General features: G+C 35.9%; 1 protein-coding gene across 1 annotated transcript in view; it reads right to left on the reverse strand.

The window, feature by feature from the left end:
- Window positions 1-18,275, reverse strand: part of GABBR2 (gamma-aminobutyric acid type B receptor subunit 2) — a 370,340-nt gene that overhangs the window by 242,672 nt on the left and 109,393 nt on the right. Inside the window, exons 4-6 of the mRNA XM_018069987.2 lie at window positions 12,411-12,512; window positions 6,959-7,024; window positions 201-392 (exon numbers count right to left, since the gene is read on the reverse strand). Coding sequence (XP_017925476.1) covers window positions 201-392; window positions 6,959-7,024; window positions 12,411-12,512 — 360 coding nt within the window. The remainder of the gene's footprint in view (window positions 1-200; window positions 393-6,958; window positions 7,025-12,410; window positions 12,513-18,275) is intronic.

Raw genomic sequence — 18,275 nt, forward strand, 5'->3', positions numbered from 1 at the left:
TACCCTGTAGAAAATTTGAATTGATTTTTAAATATTTAAAAATTGCAAACCAGTGAAAAGATGAGACTAACCATGATGACTGCCAGGTCTCTTGGTAGAAGAATCATTTAGCTTCACCTCCCTTCTTGGTGCTTTATTGTGCCAAAGCACTGGTGAGACAACTGATGGTATAATAAAATAGATGGAGGAAAAATACTAACCCTTCCTGATATAGTCTTTGATGTTTTCGAGCTGAGAGGCTCAAAATCCACTCCAATATAACCTTCCATGGCTGCAAGAAGATTTTTACTGAGACACTGTGAGGAATTAATCCAGGATTCCCACCAAAGATTTTCATACCACCCTGGAATAATCCATAGATATTTGCTGCCATACATTTCTTCATCATAAGCCTGTAAATAAAGAAAAACAGAAAAGATAATAGTCATTGTAATAGAGGTATTGAACATAAAAGCAATTGCTTTCTGTTAGCGTTTTTTTCCTTATTAATGAAATTATGGCATAATCAAAGGATCCACAAGTATTTTGAACAGTTTAGAGTAGTCACTTGCTAATAATGAAGACTCTTTTCTTGAAGCCTCCTGCCTTTAGAATACAGGAAATTAGAAGAGAATTTACTAAATCCTGTTCTGCTTTCAGTAGATCATTTCTTCAAAAACAGAAACCTGAAACTATATTCTAAAACCAGGGGAGTTTAAGAGGAACACTGGCAGAAGGCACAGCTGTGCAGAGAAAATTCTTCATAACACAACTAGTACATGAGTGATAGGACTAGCACCATGCTACCACATTTAAACTAAGTTATTATTACCCTTATATCAACCTAAAGACTACATAAACTAAGATTAGGTTAAACAAGAAAACTTGGATCATAGGCACCATCAAATCACGATGTGGCAAAGATGGATTAGATGACTGCGCTAAAACAGAGACCACAGAGTTTCTTCTAAAGAGTATGAATCAATAGTAAATTGATAAAGCAAAACCTTAGTGATTTCTTTTTTTTTTTTAGCAAGCAATTTCTTCATGTGAAATTCTGTACTGCTTGAATACTGAATACAGCCCACTGTACTCCAAGATACTGAGGTGGTGGTTATCTCTTTTCAATACTTAGCAGATATATATAACTGGAAACAGAAATACTTTCTTAGTCAGACACATATGCTGTTGTACCTAAAAGCTGATCTATTCACAACAGATATTCTTTTTCATTGTGAAAAGTGTTCTAGGATAAAATTAGCAAGTTTTATCTCAGATGTTTCTCTCACTGTCTTGCAACTAGATATTTTTCTTTTGACATTTCAGTCAGACTCCATTTCAAAACAGCACATTTCATGCTTCTTGGGATCCTAATAGAAGCAATACTGGAGATAGAAGGCATAAGACAAAAATTCCAATTTTCAGAAATACATGGCACAAGCTTAGAGTTCTTAACAGGAAAGTGGCAACATTTTCACAGAAAATATTACAGAAGGAGGAAATTATAAGAATGCAAACAGGACATATTAGTCATTCAGAAATAACTGTTTTGAAAAGTATCCCAAAGATCATAGAAAAAGCGTATCAGATTTATACATGAATAGCAGAAAATATTAAATAGGGCAACCTCTTAAATATGTTAATACCTAAATTAAAAATGGGCTTTAAATATGTGAATTCTATTATAGTGGTGCCAACTCAGTTCATAACTGTATTGTGCACAAAGCAGATTTGTTTGGCCACTGGTTACAGGAGCTTTTGTTCAGCTAAAATCAAATTTAATGTGTTTGTATACAACGTTGTTCAAAGTCCTCGTGTCTGAAACCTCATGTCTTGCATGTCATATCTTACTGTATTGGGTTCCTGTGGCCTGGTCTTGGTAATGGAGGGGCTACAGGGTTGGCTTCTATGAGAAGCTGCCAGAAGCTTCCCCCATGTCCTGCAGAGCCAATGCCAGCCAGCTCCAGGGACAGACTCACTGCTGGCCAAGGCTGAGGCATTCAGGAATGATAGTAACATTTTTGTGATAAAAATAAGAAGGGAAAAAAACCTCATTGTGCAGATGAAAAATGCAGCCAGAGAAAAGCAGAGTGAGAACATTGCAACAACCCTGCAGACGCCAAGGTGAGTGGAGAAGGAAGTGGAGAAGGTGCTCCAGGTGCCGGAGCTGAGGCCCCTGTAGCCCGTGTTGCAGACCATGGTGGAGCAGCTCCAGCCCATGGAGGACCACGGGAATGCAGAGATCCACCTGCAGCCCATGGAGGAGCCCATACTGGAGCAGGTGGATGCCCAAAGGAGACTGTGACCCCGTGAGAGGCCCAAGATGGTGCAGGGGCCTGGCAGGGACCTGCTGACCCATGGAAAGAGGAGCCCACACTAGAGCAGGTTTTCCTGGTAGGACTTGTGGCCCTGTGGGGGACCCATGCTGGGTCCTGTGCCTGAAGGAACTGCACCCCATGGAAAAATGACCCACATGGCAACAGTTTGTGCAGAATTGTTGCCTGTGGGATGGACTCATGCTGGAGAAGTTTGTGAAGGACTGTGTCCCATGGGAGGGATCCCACAGGAAGCAGAGGAAGGACTCCTCTCCCTGAGCAGTGGCAGAAACAACTGACCGTAACCCCCATTCCCCATCTCCCTGCACTGCTGGGGGGGGGGGGAAGGAGGAAGAACTTGGAAGGAGGGAGAGGTGAGGGAAGGTGTTTTTAAGATTTGTGTTATTTCTCATTCTTCTGCTCTGATTCAGTCAGTAAAAAATTTGATTAATATTCCCACTTTGAGTCTGTTTTGCCCATGATGGTAATCAGTAAGTGATCTCTCCTGGTCCTTATCTCAACTCATGAACCCTTTGTTATATTTTCTCTCCTCTGTCCAGTTGCAGAGGGGAGTGAGAGAGCAGCTTCAGTGGGCATCTGGCATCCAGCCAGAGTCAACCCACTACACTTACTTATTCCACAATCACAGAACCATAGAATATACTGAGTTGGAATCTGCAGAAATAGTTAGTCTTTCTCTTACTCATTAATTCTACCCTTCCAGAAACACATCTGCTTTTGTCCCCCTGCCCTTCTCCACTCCTGCCACAGCTATGGCAACACTGCATCCCAGATCCATGTGGGTGGAAAACAGCAATCCCATCCTGCAGTACTTCCTTAGGTATAAAAGAGCTTCCATTACACAATTAGGTTATTCAAGACCTTTCAGTGACACAGTGTCCTTTATTTGACAGTTTTCAAATCACTAAGGACACAAACTGACACAGAATAGTGCTTTTAGAGAAGGACAAACTTATGTAGCTTCCCCCTGCTCTATAGAGATTAAAGTATCAAATTGTGTGTTGCCAGAAAGTATTGGCTGTGAACTATTCTGAAATTAGAGCTGTTGGAAATTTTCTGTTTGCATAAGCACTTGAACTGTTTCCTGCATAATCTGTGAATGCCCTGGGATATGGAATGAAAATTGAATGTTTCAAAAAAGCCAGGAACTCCATCCTGGAAATGAGGGATCATTCCCAACATGGGTGCACTGAAAGTCTGGTTGCATTTTCACATTTCTGCAATAATTTGGTTTAACAAAAACCAAAACAAACACTTGATGAGCTGGTAGCTCATTGTTAGAGATATGGTGACATGGTAGGGCTTGAAGGGTAGTCTGGGGAAGACAAAGGAAGGAAAAAAATCAGCTCCCTTATGGCTTAGTACCATGACCATGCAGTCATTTTTCTAGTGATAGCACAGTTGATAGCATTCAGTGTTTGGTTTCCAGAAGACTTAACTGCAAAATACTGCTTTTTACCACCCTTTCCTCCCTGTTCATTCTGTTAAATGGAGATGATTTTGATGCTTAAAAGATACAATCGCTTGAAATACGTGGAACTTTGCTGAACTGTCTGAATGCATGTAGACCAATTCTTACAAGTTTTAGTTTCTAAAGGAGGATTTTTTGACACACAAGAGAAAGGTGAGGAAGGGTTACAAGTACTTCGTACCACCAGAAGAGTATATATCTTCCCTACTTTTTCTCTCATGCCCTATGTAGGCTGCAAAGCTCTGAGTTGCTGTCAAACAGCCAGGAAACTGTCATTGACAATTTTTGCCCTTGTGAAATTGAATTTTTGTTTTTCTTTTTAAACTTTTTAAAGTTTAAAGTCTTTTTAAACGTTTTAAAGTTTAAAAAGACAGATTTGTGCGTCAATTAATAAAGAGACGCTTATTTACAGCAAAGAAATTTCTGTAAGAGATCTTTCTTATATGTAGTAAACAATTACTGGCAACTTGTTGATTGCTGAAGTATTAGGTTTTGAGCAAAAAACTCCAATTTCTATTCCATGAAAAACATCAAATTCATCCCACTGAGGTGGAAATGACATTGCAAAGCTAATATTTCCCATAGAACTAAAATTGCTTACTGTTTTTGACACTGGTGTTAAATGAATAGCTAAGCTTATTTAAATCATTGTAGGAAACACCTCCTAACATTCACTGTGGTTTGAACCAGTCCTGTCCGGTTTTTAAAGTCTGCCATTGAATTATACAGTCTTTTAGCACATTTATTATGTGGATGTCAGTCCCTTCCAAATAACAAGCAATGCAACAAGAGGAAACGGTCTGAAGTTGCACCAGGGAAGGTTTACATTGGGCATTAAGAAAGATTTCTTCACTGAAAGGATTATCAAGAAACAATGAAGTGGTTGGGTCGTCATGCCTGGAGGTATTTAAAAGATGTCGTACTTTGGGACATGGTTTAGTGGTGGACTTGGTAGTGCTGGGTTAATTGTACTTGATAATCTTACAGATCTTTTCCAACCTAAATGATTCTATGATTCTATATAAACTCAAATGAATGGATATCCTGAGGAAACCTCGCAGCACATGACTGTTGAATCCTGGCAGAAAAGTGAGGCAGACTTTAAAGATTTTACCACCTACATAAGTCATTAGCAAAAAATATTCAGGTTATAACCACAATCAGAAAAAAAAGAATAAAGCTTGCACTTGTGAAATAACATCTTCTTTTAATAAACTCAAAGCCTTTCTCTGGCTGACATCAGTCACCCTGCAAAATATAATAGGGAATCACAAGTGAAACCTACCCAAAGATAAACCTGGAAAAGAGGGGTTAAAAACCTTGACATATCTAAATTATTGTGCTTTTAGACATATATCTGTAGGAGTGCATGAGTCAACAATATATTTTCTGACTAATAACAAGCTCTCTGACATATCGTAGTGCATTAAGATATAAATGACCTACTTTGAAGTGCCCTCTCCTGCATTTAGTCTCCTTCTGAAACTCTCAAATAAATACATTTATACAAGTCTAAATACAAGATCTCTCAGATTTATCTAGGTTTCAGAAAAATCCACCTTTTTATTTTTGACACTAATGCACTTTAGAAGCAGCCATCATTCTTCAAACCGCTCAGAGTTACGCATGTCTCCTATGTTCATACCAAACCATAGCCACAGAAAGCTCTGGTGGGCATTTGTGTGAAAGAGGCATCCTCTCCCCAAAATCCTTCAGACTAGAGTGATGCAGAGGAGAGGACAGCCTGCTTCTCCAAGGGCTTCTAGGATTTCTTCAGTGGCCTCACATGCATGTGGACTTAGAAAAGAATTATAGAGGAAGACAACTAGAAATAAGGGGTAGTGGCATAAATGGGATCAATCTCTTGCTAATGTTGGATTGCAAGACAATTCTGACCAGGATCCCTCAGCTGGGGAAATGCAGCCCAGTTCCAAGAGATCTGAAGAGGAGATGGGCTGCGAAGGACTATTCTTTCTTCCAGGAATGAAAAAACAGCATATTATCTCTGTCAATCCAGTTTAAATGCCAGAACAAAAAGATCTATATACAAAGACCTAGAGATGAGAAGAATGAAAAATAAAAGAATACTTTCCATTTCCTTTTGGATGAAAACAGATTTTGTTCCTTCCAAATATACTCTAAAATTTACTTTCCAAATTTTGCCACCAACTGGGACAGCTGCTGAGTATGAGCCAAAACGCATCTGGGCACACATAGCACTCAGATTTTGAATTTCTGCCTTTCCTTTCTTTTCTTGGGTAGGTAACTGTCTCTCAAAGTGAACACTAAAAAACACCCTCTGAAATTTAGATGCCATCATTATTGCTTTTCCATTATATCTATTGTGTTCTTGGATCATACAGGATTAATCTGACTATTTAGACTAAGAATTCAATACCAATACAAAATTTAGGTCATTAAAATCTGCCTCTTTGGGATTTTTTTTTTTTCAGGCAGGTACAAATATAGATCCACATTTTAATCCTGCTACTTCCAGTGGCAATAACAGTGTGCATGTTTGCAGCACATTCGCACACACAAACAAATGGTGAGGATAGGGAATTTTATATTTGCTAGTGTTACTATATGATTTTAATTTAAAAAAATATTTTTTACAAACTAATTAATTTACTTTTGTGTAATATATTTAATATGTACAGCAGTCAGCCAGGAATGGCAACTATACAATTAGCAACATTTTCAGTAGCAGGAATTACTGGTGTTGCTGAGTTCCGATGTATAAGAACTGGCTTGAATTTCTTTTTCTTTCAAAACTAACCGTGCAAAACTGCATACACCCAGAAATTGCCACCACAACACAACTCTTAAACATGATTCAAATCTTGCAGTTCTCTGTATCTGCCGCTACGTATACAAGTATTTCCCTGGATCTGATGTGAAGAGAAATGCTTAAATTCGATTTGGCATTTAATTCCTCTACAGGAAAGCAATAAGAAGAAGCTAACCTTACAGTCCATGCCTAAATTCCACTGAGGTCAAGTATGAAGTATTTTATTGAAAGAGAAATGGAGCTAAGCATGTCTAACCTTTCTTTAGGATATAAATCTTCACAGAACCAAACTCCATGAAGAAATGTTTATGCTCAAGTTACTTTTTATTTAAATGTAGCACATTCTTTATTCTGATAATGCAATTAAATATATTTACTTACACAGCAGAAAACTTTCACAGCCATTTCCTCATCAAACTGGCCAAGGATTATCCGAACATCATTTCCCTGCAGATTGAATAAAATATGTGGCAGTTAAATACAGTCACTTTCAATTGGCCAGTCAGATCATGTAGGGAGTTAGCACAGATTACAACTGCACACAGTAGAATTAATAAGGAACTAGTTAACTTTCTATAAATTCAAGAACTTGAAGCACCGCAAAAGAAAGAAGCTGAGGTGTTCGAAGAAAATGATTAAGCAATAGCACTAATTAGAATAAAATTGTGATATTACAGTCAAATATTACTTGTCATATATTACTATCCAATAACATTAAAATATCAAATATTCTTTTGATTCCTTGCAAGATTTCTTTTACAATTTTGCATTTTAAAACCAGCTGAAGGCTTACGCTTTTCACTGTTCACATGAAAAAATGCTGTAAAATTAAGAAACTAGATTTCTGAGATAAAATGCCCTGATATTATGTCTGCTTTAATAATTTTTAAAGGTTTTAATCATACAGTATCTTCTCTACAGTCACTATAACATATTGTCAATCCCCCCTCTTCTCCCTGTCAACTCCGCAGATTAAAAAAAAATCACATTTTAAGAATCTATGACTGAAGTCCAAAGATGACATTTTACTTTCATATTTAGAAACATATTTAGAAAGTATTCCTAAATTCAGAAGCATATGCAGGAAAATATTTCTCCAGGAACAAGCAGGGCTAACCTTTTTCTCATATGAAAAATTACTTCTAACATCTATTAAACACAGAACAGATAGCTTTTTATGACTTCATATTACCTTTTCTTTCACACAAAGGCAGAGTTCTTGGCAAAAGCTTGAGCACATAAAATTTTTCATTTCTTTCATGAAACACCTGGTTAGAATTACTAATAGCTCTTTCCCTCTCCAAGGAAAAAACAAATATATGATTCAGATTGAATTTCAGTGGCGAAAAACATTTCAGTTTTAATTAAATCAATGTATCATAGATTTTTAGTTTAGATAATTCCAATGTTTATTTCCCATTCAGCAGAAAATATTATGATGGGCAGTGCAAAAAGATATTGGAATGCTTCTGCAATAGAATGCATGAAATTATTATCACTCTTAGCATGGTTAAAGTCAGAAATAATGTAATTTTCTTTGCTCATTCTGAATCTGTGCATTTTCAGTAAGCCTGCTTCTCTTCATTTTTATATTTAACCACAGACTGATAAAGTAATGTAAATCTTATTCAAGTGGATTAAATTTTTTTTAAACAAATCTAACAGGGTCATATGAAACTAAGCAAACAAATTACACAAATTACATCAATAGTATTACAGTTTTTGTAAGGACAATAAATAGATCTAGGAATTACACAGAAAAAACCCACCTCATCTACTATTTCTATTTTTCACATTTTAAAAATAGTTCTGTCACTCTTGGAACCCCAAGTCTGAATCACTTGATTGCTCTGAACATAAAAATGCAGATCTGATATTTGAAAAAAAAAGTAGCAGAGTTTGATTACAAAATAAATGGCACAGTACCTAATTATTAAACTTAAAATTGAAGAAATTCCATTTCGTTTTATAACATGATGAGAACTAATTTACAAAAAAACAACGACAAAAGATGTAAACTATGTGGCCTCATAGTTAATGAGTACCAAAGACTGTAGCCAGGGCGTAGAGAATAATCCCACAGTGTACATACAGCAATGCTGCCCGCTGGCTGTGCAAAACCCTTCAGATTGAAGTCATAGTGTCTGTGGTGTATGGTTCCACTCCTTAAGACTTTGCTTGCACCTGATCATCATATAATTTAGTAAGAAATCATGTAACCAAAGAATTGTGTGTTAAAACACAGGTAGAAGGAACTAATTTAGGAAAGTCTGTACAAGAACTCTTCCTCTTCCATGCATAACATTCTTCCTCTGTGCAATGATGAACTCCTCAGTAAGCCTCTTTCTCTTAACTCTACTTTTTGCAATCCTTTCTACATTTTTCCCAGATTTTTTCCTGAAGAATTGTATTCAAGATTACAAATAAACCTAGACCCATTTGATGCCAGGATTGGGTATCCTGTCTCCATCCTGCATAAGATACATTGAAGCTACAAATTCATTCAACTGGACGTAGCTCAAGTCCCTTGCAGATGTTTTATCTGGATGAATAATGAAGTCTGTACAGAAGTGTGTCAGAGCTGGGTTAAGGTCAGCGCTTGTGGGTCAAAGTATATGCCCACATTATAGTCTTATACAAAGAAGACAACAGCCACTTTCTGGGCGTAACTTTTTTTGCCCTTCATTCATACTGACAACTGACTATAAATCAATATGATTTCCTGGCAAGGATATACTCTTCCTTTACATCAACCCTCTTAAGCTGATGCAAGTTAACACGGTGGAACTTTCTTGTAGGGATCAAAGAAGTCACCCATTGGATCCCAGGAAGTGTCAAGTGTCTTTCTCAGAGAGTTGTAAATTGCTTGCATGGAGCTAAAAGATATTTGACAGAAGAGTTTTTAATTCATGGAACTAGGCAGGTGATCTACAAGATGATTAAAAACATCCTGGGGGAAGGCAACTCCCAAAACTGCACTTATATAAAAAGACCAATGTTTAGACCATTTGCCAGATGGTGAGCTGTCATATTTACTCTTCTCAGAGATTAGAGTAGCAATATCAGCCTTTAAGCTTTGCCCCTCAGTAAGAAATACATATGTTCCCATATGGAGTAAAGTTCAAACAAGATAATGTACATTTCATTTACCCACAGTTGTGGCAGCCTCTGCATAAAAACATGTTTTAAAAATAAAGACAATAGCACAGCCTCAAAAATTAATGACTCTTTTGCTCCCTTCTTTCTTTCATATAGGTGAGGATATTATTCAGCTACTAAATATAAAGTGTATTTGGTAGTACCATCAGCCGAGTACTATAAACCCTGAAAACAGTGAGGATCAACACCTCTAAGATGCTCCACCGAGGGATGAAGAACAACTTATCTCCTGCACTGCCATTTCTAACAGCCACAGACATGAGACACTCTTTAGCCTTTTCAGAGTTTTTGAGTGATGCACATTATGCTGGAATAGGCAGCTATTTTTTTCAGCCTGCAGAGCTTCTCTTCTTTGCTCAGATTTTAATCTGTCTCATTTCTAATGAATAACATGACTGTGCTGTATTATAGAGCTTTCCGGAGAAGGATTGCTACAATATCTTATATGCCAGGAAAAGTCAATGTCTTGGCATACTCTTTATGAAATACCTAAATTGAACAGCTCAGATACTCTGTCTTATTCTCTACCATGTATCTGATAGTCAAGAGGTTATCAATAAATCTACACAAAGCTGGGTAACTTTGACATGTTCTGCCTTCTAAATACCTGAATGTCCACTTGAAGCACTATAGATGAGCCTGACCTTAACTATGGAATAACTGATGGTGAAGGTGAACTAGAGGATGTCAACTCCCAGCACCATAACACGCTGGTAAAACTTGTTGATGCCTGTTAGTGTGCATGTCACTTACTGAGATCAATGCCACTTCCAAACCTGTTCAAGGCACAAAATTTTAAAATTAATTAAACTTGACTGTTAGAATGAGAGATCATGTTCAATCAGTATTCAAAAAACCTACTGTACTTGGAAAATCAGATGGAAACTGTTTCATTGAATTGGCAGTCATATATTGCAATTTTTTTTTGTCCTGCATGCAAGACACAAAAAAGTTGGAAGCAGAAGTGTTATTGCTGATACAATTTGTCTGTGCATGTTTAGAATTTTTAAGCATTTAAGTTGATGTACAAATGCATATCCTTTAACATCCCTTTCTGTAAACACAAAAATGAGTTTTCAAGATATCCATAAGCCTAATTTTACCTTTCAGATGTGATTCAAAGAGGCTGGGGTCAATGCAGTAGAAACTAAGGTGTTACTGGGAAAAGTATAAAATATATTTCTGCAAATCATACCAGATTTTTCTACTTCCCATCACATAATCATCGATTTCATTAATTTAAACTGTGTTTATGAAAATAAAAGGTATTTCAGTAAGCAGATACCAGTTTACCTATATGAGGTTTACATCTTGAAGAAAAGAATTAACATATTTAGAATTGGATAGCTATGTTCTATGTCCAACCTAATGTCTATTGTGTCTATATGTACCTAATGACAACTAACCTTATATTTCAGTCAAGAAGAAGAAATTATCTGGATAATTTCTTATTTGTTATTTTACTAATTTGTTTTGAAGAAGAAATCAAGAGATTAATATATTTTTAGTTGAGTCTTCTGGTCTTCCCTATAAAACAACCCAGTGTGTTGTTGACGCACAGAAAAGCTAGAATCACATCTAACTTTCAGCCTAAGTATATATGCTTATATGAATTTTTCTTGTTATTACATTATCTATGGGTTAAAATAGTTCTTCCTTCATTATTGTTAGTCAAAAATGTGGACTTCACTGATAACACATACCGGAGTCTCTTCAACCCCACATAAGAAACGCAAACTGGCTTAATCTGGGCAGACACAAATGGTTTCCTATAAAGATAAACTTTACCCATTAGTACTTTAAATATTCCAGCTTACATTTCTAAATTGTGGGAATAATAAAGCCCACTTAATTTACCTTGCTCCAGAACTTTTCCAGCTAGCTTCAGTAGTCTAGTCTTACACAGACTAGACTCCTTGCTTTAATTTTGTTTGAGTTTTTTTTTTTAATAACAGTTTACTAAGATTTTTGTTACCTGTTTTACAGATATTTAAGTGTTTACAGGATCATGGCTTTGATTGTATCTCAGATGTACTTAGTGCCAGCAACGATTTGACCATCACCATTTAAAAATGCTTTCTCCTGCTGTTCAATAATTTATTGCTCGTTGCACTGCATGGTAATGCTAAAATATAGTTTTAATTTTATGAGATGCCAGGAGTCTAATAAATCATTATAGTAAGAAAAGGTGGTAAATTATTCTGTTATAATTTTTTTTCCTTTTTTTGCCCTATAATTCATATGAAATAATGCAGATGATGTAAGCAAAGAATTCAATCTAAAATGTGTAATGAAGCTAATGGAAAGAGGCTCAATGCTTTGGCTACATTTATTTACCTTTGCTACAATAATTTGCCTTAAAATGGTTCTGGTTCCAAGCCTCAAGAGTTGTCACACTTATATCACTAAGATTGGGGCTTTAGGTACAAATATTAAGCCAGCAACAACTTTCTTTACTTATTGTCACTATTGGGAACTATTAAAAATATTTACTATACGCATGGACCTTCATTGACTTAAGCAGGACCAGGCCTTCAAAATGCCATTTTTTTAATCTTATCATGCAATGGAATGTAATAATATGTCATTCTAACACAAATTTTGTTTCATTAGCCCTCTTCATCGGAAAAAAAAATCGCCGCTTTCTTGTTATTCCTCAAACAGCAGCACATACCTTAAGCTTCTTTACACTTGTGCAGGGATCATCGGAAAAACTCTCTGTATCTGAAATCTCGATGTCTTCACCATAAAGGACGCCAGTCAGATCATTCCTCACCTGTCAGAAGTTAAGAAAAAGGCAAACTAGTGAACTGAGATTCAGTGAGAAGGAAGCAGATGGAATATATTTATCACTGTGATGACAAGTAACGATCTTGAGAATGGTATATGAACCTGCATATCTTTTTCCATTTTGTCTAGAATCTGATCAAGGCACTATTCCTTTATGACCACAATCTACTATCAATGGCTATACTATGCAAGAAGTCTTATTATGCGTGGTGAAGAGTCCACAGTAGGTTCCCACTTTGCACCATGGGGATGGATAATTCTCCTATATTTCCTAGGCTGTTAAGACCAAAAACTTTGTTGCAGCCAAGATGATGTTTGAGACTCTATAAAGGCAAAAGACTCATTAAGGAAAATCTTACACATTCTCAAGTACTGATTTGAAACCACTGTCAGCTGGTCCTAGCATGAATCAGCAGAGCTTAGTTTCCAGCATTTAGGGACTGATAAAGCTTAATGAACTCCTTTGTGCCCCCCCCCCCTCTCTTAGACCATGGAGCAGCAGGTGGTATAGGTTGTTTAAAGGTGACACATACAACCATGTACCAACAGATTTTTGCACCTATTTTTTTTTAATAGTGGCAAGACCGTCCTCTTTGAGCTGTGTAATAGCACAAAGAAGCCAGATAACATACAAAGCAATCTGGCTTACCAATTTAAGAGGTTTGTTTCATATAAATACTTCAAGGTTTTCTGTCTTAATCATTGATGGTTTTCCTCCAGCCACGTGACTGCAAAACTAGTTTCTCATTACCATTCCTAATAGATGAGCAAAAATAATTTTAGTCTGTAACATGATTACAGACTGAAATGAACAGAGTGGGACACCAATTTTAAGTTAATAAAATTATGATCACATTCATGGCACTGATTATCTATTTAATTTGTTTTTAATGACAGAAATAGGAGAAGTAAATCACAGTGTAAAACAGGTATCTCAGAAGCAAACACAGAAAATCGAAGATGGAAGATATGTGGTATTAAACATGAAAATTTAGAAGCCTATATATCACATGAAGATACTTTCTGATGACCCTCCGTATGGGTCATTTCCTGACAATCATTACTACAACAGCTGCCTTAATTACTTCTTCCATGACCTCTATGTAATTTTATCCCTTTTAACCATGCTTTAAAATCACTAAGATGCATTTTTACATTATAACCTTTTACAATTAAAACAAACAGGACATATAAGTAACTTCTAATTTAAAAAATAGTTTATCTTAAAGAAGCAAGTCAGAATGGTCAGCTCACCAACATTTTAGTTAAAACTTTTTATCTTTTTGTGATGTTATCAGTTTTTAAGCTAATTCTGTGAAAATATATTCACTGACAAAAATGATCAGTAATGACTCCTTTTTCTGCTAGTTTACTAGTAAAAATGAATTATTGTTATTTTAGCCCCAACAATGCCATTAACTGCTCCTTACGATACAGGTTTTTCTCAATAAAAAGAAAAACTTTTTTTCTGAAACAAACCATTAGTGATACCAAAAGAAAACAGACCTCTCTTGATCATAGTTCAGCTAATGTCCAAAATCGTTTACCTAGTACGAAAGTTCACTAAAACTATCATTTGCTACTGACAAAAAGTAATATTTTCCTTAGCTATCAGCACTGTACTTTCCAAGCAAATGTGTCATATGCTTCTACCCCATACTGTCCTACTTTCTTCAGTATAAGAACATATTTAGTTTTAGATTTGCTTTTCTGATATTTTCTTGATTTTCCGCTGAAACCTATTCTAGTCATTCTTTTAATCTAAAAAAAGACTAGTTTAATATTATTCAGCTACTCTGAGCAGAAAACATGATTTACCCAAATACTCTTTAGTCAAATTAGACCATTATTAACATGAGAACTGTGATAAAAAATTCCACATTAAGTATTATTAAAATAGGTTAACACTTATAGATAGGCTTCAATGGTGGGCATAAAGCTGACAATTATAAAAATTATGCTTCAGACTGTCTACTGACTTGCTGTGACTCCATCCTTTCAGAACTCATTCATGAGCTCTGCAACTGAAGAATACAATTGCATACGTTTGGGTTTTTTTCTGAGTAACATGCATTTAAATTCAGCCATTGAGAAATTTCTCTAAAACGTCCTGGCTCATCTGCTAGAAGCCAAGTCCTCTGTAGCTTTCAGAGCTCATTGAACTACTGATCAACCTCCCAAAAGACATACCTTACTAGATTTTTATGCCAAAGAAGTTGAAAAACTTTTTCCTTCACTGCTACGATCACACATTTGATATTTTCCAGATGCATGTGTTGTGGAGATTTTGCCAAAGAAAGGTGATTCTTTCCCATTACCCCAACAAGATACTAAGAGCTTTATAAGTATTTACAAGGTTTACACTGGTTTTCTAGAAAGCAATGGTTTTTTTCCCCTTTCAATGCTCTAACCACTATTCTGACACGTCGTCTTGTGCCTGGTCTGGGGTATTTATACTATATTTCCCAGTCTTTGTTTCCTCTTTCCATACTTTTATTTTCACCATCCTCAGGGTCTTTTCTTCCTTTATAAATACTCTAAATATATAATGGAATGGAAATTTCTGATTTTCTTTTTACAGAGGTTATTAATTTCTTTCAAATAAATTTAACTACAGAATCTTCTGATTTGGATTTGGGTCCAAAGTCAGAATTTGCAAAGCAGTTCTAGAGCTGCCAATTCCTGTTGCAAACATTCTGATTTTGGATGAAATTTGTGAAACTCAGAACACAAAATTATGGATATTTTGGTTTAGCAGATGCTTTCAGTCCTGGAAAGTGTGATCACCAGCAGTACCAAGCAGTTTTAGAGTTCAGCAGCAATTGTTTCATTCCAGCAACTCCAAGTAAAGAGAATTATATAACTACTTGGCTGTGATGGAGAGAATGAGAAACCAACACTCCCACAGCATCACTGGGGCACAGACTGATGGCACCAGGCTGAGCTGAAATAGAGTTATGGACGATGAGGTGGTCCTGGGGGGCTGGTCAGAAAGGTCTTTAGATGCTCTCAGAGCCCCGGCACTGAATTCTGGTTGTTTTTTACTTCCTATATGAAGTATGTATGATGATTCTCTGCATACAATATATAAATGATCCCGTACCTCACAAGGATACAAAAGTTGCACACACGTTGATCTTGTTTTAGGTGAAATGAGAATTCTCACTTCAGTTGGAACAAGCACCTGCTGACCAGTAGTAAATAGTATCCATTTGACCACAGTATTTCATTTTTTTTAAGCCAATTTTATCCTTTTTTTTTCTCTAGTAAAATAGTAAAGAAAGGTGATATTCCTGATGAATTGTCACTCTAGTGATGGTTCAGGGGTCTCCACTGACCAAGGTTTCAGACTAGGTTTCAAAATATATGCTCAAAGGCACAGTTCATTCAGTCAATCCTAACTCTGCCAGTTATTTACTAAATAAATTTAATAATTTTTAGATTAATAATACTACTTTGCTTTTAACAGATATTTCCCATGACCTTTTGGTTCACTAAAGCTGCATGTAAGTACAGCAAACTAAATCCTTGTCATTCAGAGCAGTTTAATCCTACCAGATGCTGACCACAAGAGACTCCTAACAAATGAGAACTGGTCAGACCAGATGGATTACACAGTCAGATATTTTACTAAGATTTCCTGCTGCCCAAAGTATACTGTGTACTTTGAAATGCTGTGATGTAGGAGTTTCAGTACAGAGTTATAAATATATGTGTACAAAACAAATGTTTGAATGATAAGAAAAAAATACTTCCTCACTACATGGACAAAATGTAAATTGTGAGTAATTGCATGGGACAGATTGCAATTTCTGGGATTAGTAGAGATCTCACCATACATGATGCATTACAAGCAAACATAATTATCCTTATTTTCATTCCAATGAAACAAACACATTACTCACATTTAGAGGCTTAGAAGCATTGAGTGAAACTTACTTTCAAGAAACACTCTGTCTGGATAAATTAGAGAGACACACTTTCATTGATATATACCTCATTTAGGACTATAAAATGAGACAGGGTAGAACCTTATTTGAAGCAGAGAGACAATGCAAAACCAAAAGATGAAGCATAAATAAACCAAGAGGAAAGAGTAAAATATTATTTTAGCTATTAGTAAGGTGTCCCTAATTTCCCCCAAATTCTCTAAGGTAAAAAAATTAAAGTAAGAAAATTTCTTTCTCATGTTTTTTGGTCACAGTGGCTAAACATAATCAGGAACTCTGATGTTAAACCTACCAGCTGTGTGTAAAAAGAATTGATAGGAATGTAGGGTCTTGTGGTAGGGGGATGTTAATTAGGGGGCTTTAAGGTGACTTACAAACAGTTCAAGTTAGAAGGTGATTTCTCTGCAAGAAAAAGATAAAATCCATTCATCTTATTAAGAGGTGAATCACTTGCTATCAGGTACTGGAAGACACCAGCATATTACAGTGAAATAAAAATTTAACTAGGGAAAAAAACCAGGGATCTGCACTATGACAAAATATGAACAGATTAAATTTCACTTAATCTACAAGCATGCTAAGAACATGCTCAATATGTTCACCAGGACTTTGTTTGGTCTGAAAAAAAAAGCTCTCTTCAATAAGATTAGACACTAAGACAAGTTAACATACAACTCAGTAGTACAGAAGAGAGGGGAAAAGACACAGTACATTCCTTACGGGAAAAAAATGGGTAACATATTGTCAAGCTATAAAAGCAAGGATTGAAAATTAGTGATATATGCTATAAAAAATAACATCTGTTCACATGAGGAGTTCAGAGGTACCAATGAAGAAAATGGAGGAAGAAAATATACACAAAATATACTCCTGGATCCTTCAGTGTGAGACACTATCTACAAAACTGAGGGCAGTGTGGTTTCTGATGGCTTCCAGATAAATAGGACAACCATCCTTCTACAAGTTTATCAGACTTGACTCTTACAGATAGCAGAACAAAAGCAAAGGCTCTGGAGGTTGTAATATTATACAACAGTAATTTTCACGCCTGGTATTATGAAAGTAAATAGGGGTCATATTGGGAATAGATTATTTAATAATTCATAAACCAATGCCAGAAGTGCAAGTAATTAAGCAAGCGTTTAGAATTGCTTGTTTATTAAAGCAAGGGAATGCAACAGGACTACTGAAAGTTGGTGCAAGAAGCATTCAAGTGACTAGGAGCGCTGAAATACTCAACATTTGATCTTGGAGGGAATGCGGAGGCAGACAAATAAAGGTGCTCTATATTATTATGTGTGGAGTATAGTCAGAACATATAAAGCAAAATATAGGCTATACCTGCATCTTTTTCTGAAAAATAAAATTTCTCAGGGTTTAGACTATGTGTTTAGAGAAAAAAATACTTATAGAAATTTAAAAAAAACCCCAACAACTACTTAGAATACATAGTAAAGCTGCTTTACATTGGTGAATTTGGTCTAGATCAGGAAATAAGAACAGAAAAAGAAGAAAAGTCTCATGGTAGCAGAGAAGAAAAGAATAAATCACAGCCTAGAAAAAGAAAATTAATTTCTTTTGAAACACACACTGTTACACCACCCTCAAAACCATTTCTGTAGTAGTCTTCATGTAGCAAATAGACCATTCTGAATATGAATATAGACTACTGAACCAAAAATTAGGGACTCAACATCTAATTACATTATTACAGGTGGACAACATATAGTAGTCATTAGTAATTTTTATATACATACACATTTCAAGCACATTTATTATACTCAGGAAGAGCCTATTTA

The sequence above is a fragment of the Manacus vitellinus genome, unplaced genomic scaffold, assembly GCF_001715985.3.
Source record: "Manacus vitellinus isolate BGI_N305 unplaced genomic scaffold, ASM171598v3 scaffold_17_pilon, whole genome shotgun sequence".
NCBI lineage: Eukaryota > Metazoa > Chordata > Aves > Passeriformes > Pipridae > Manacus > Manacus vitellinus.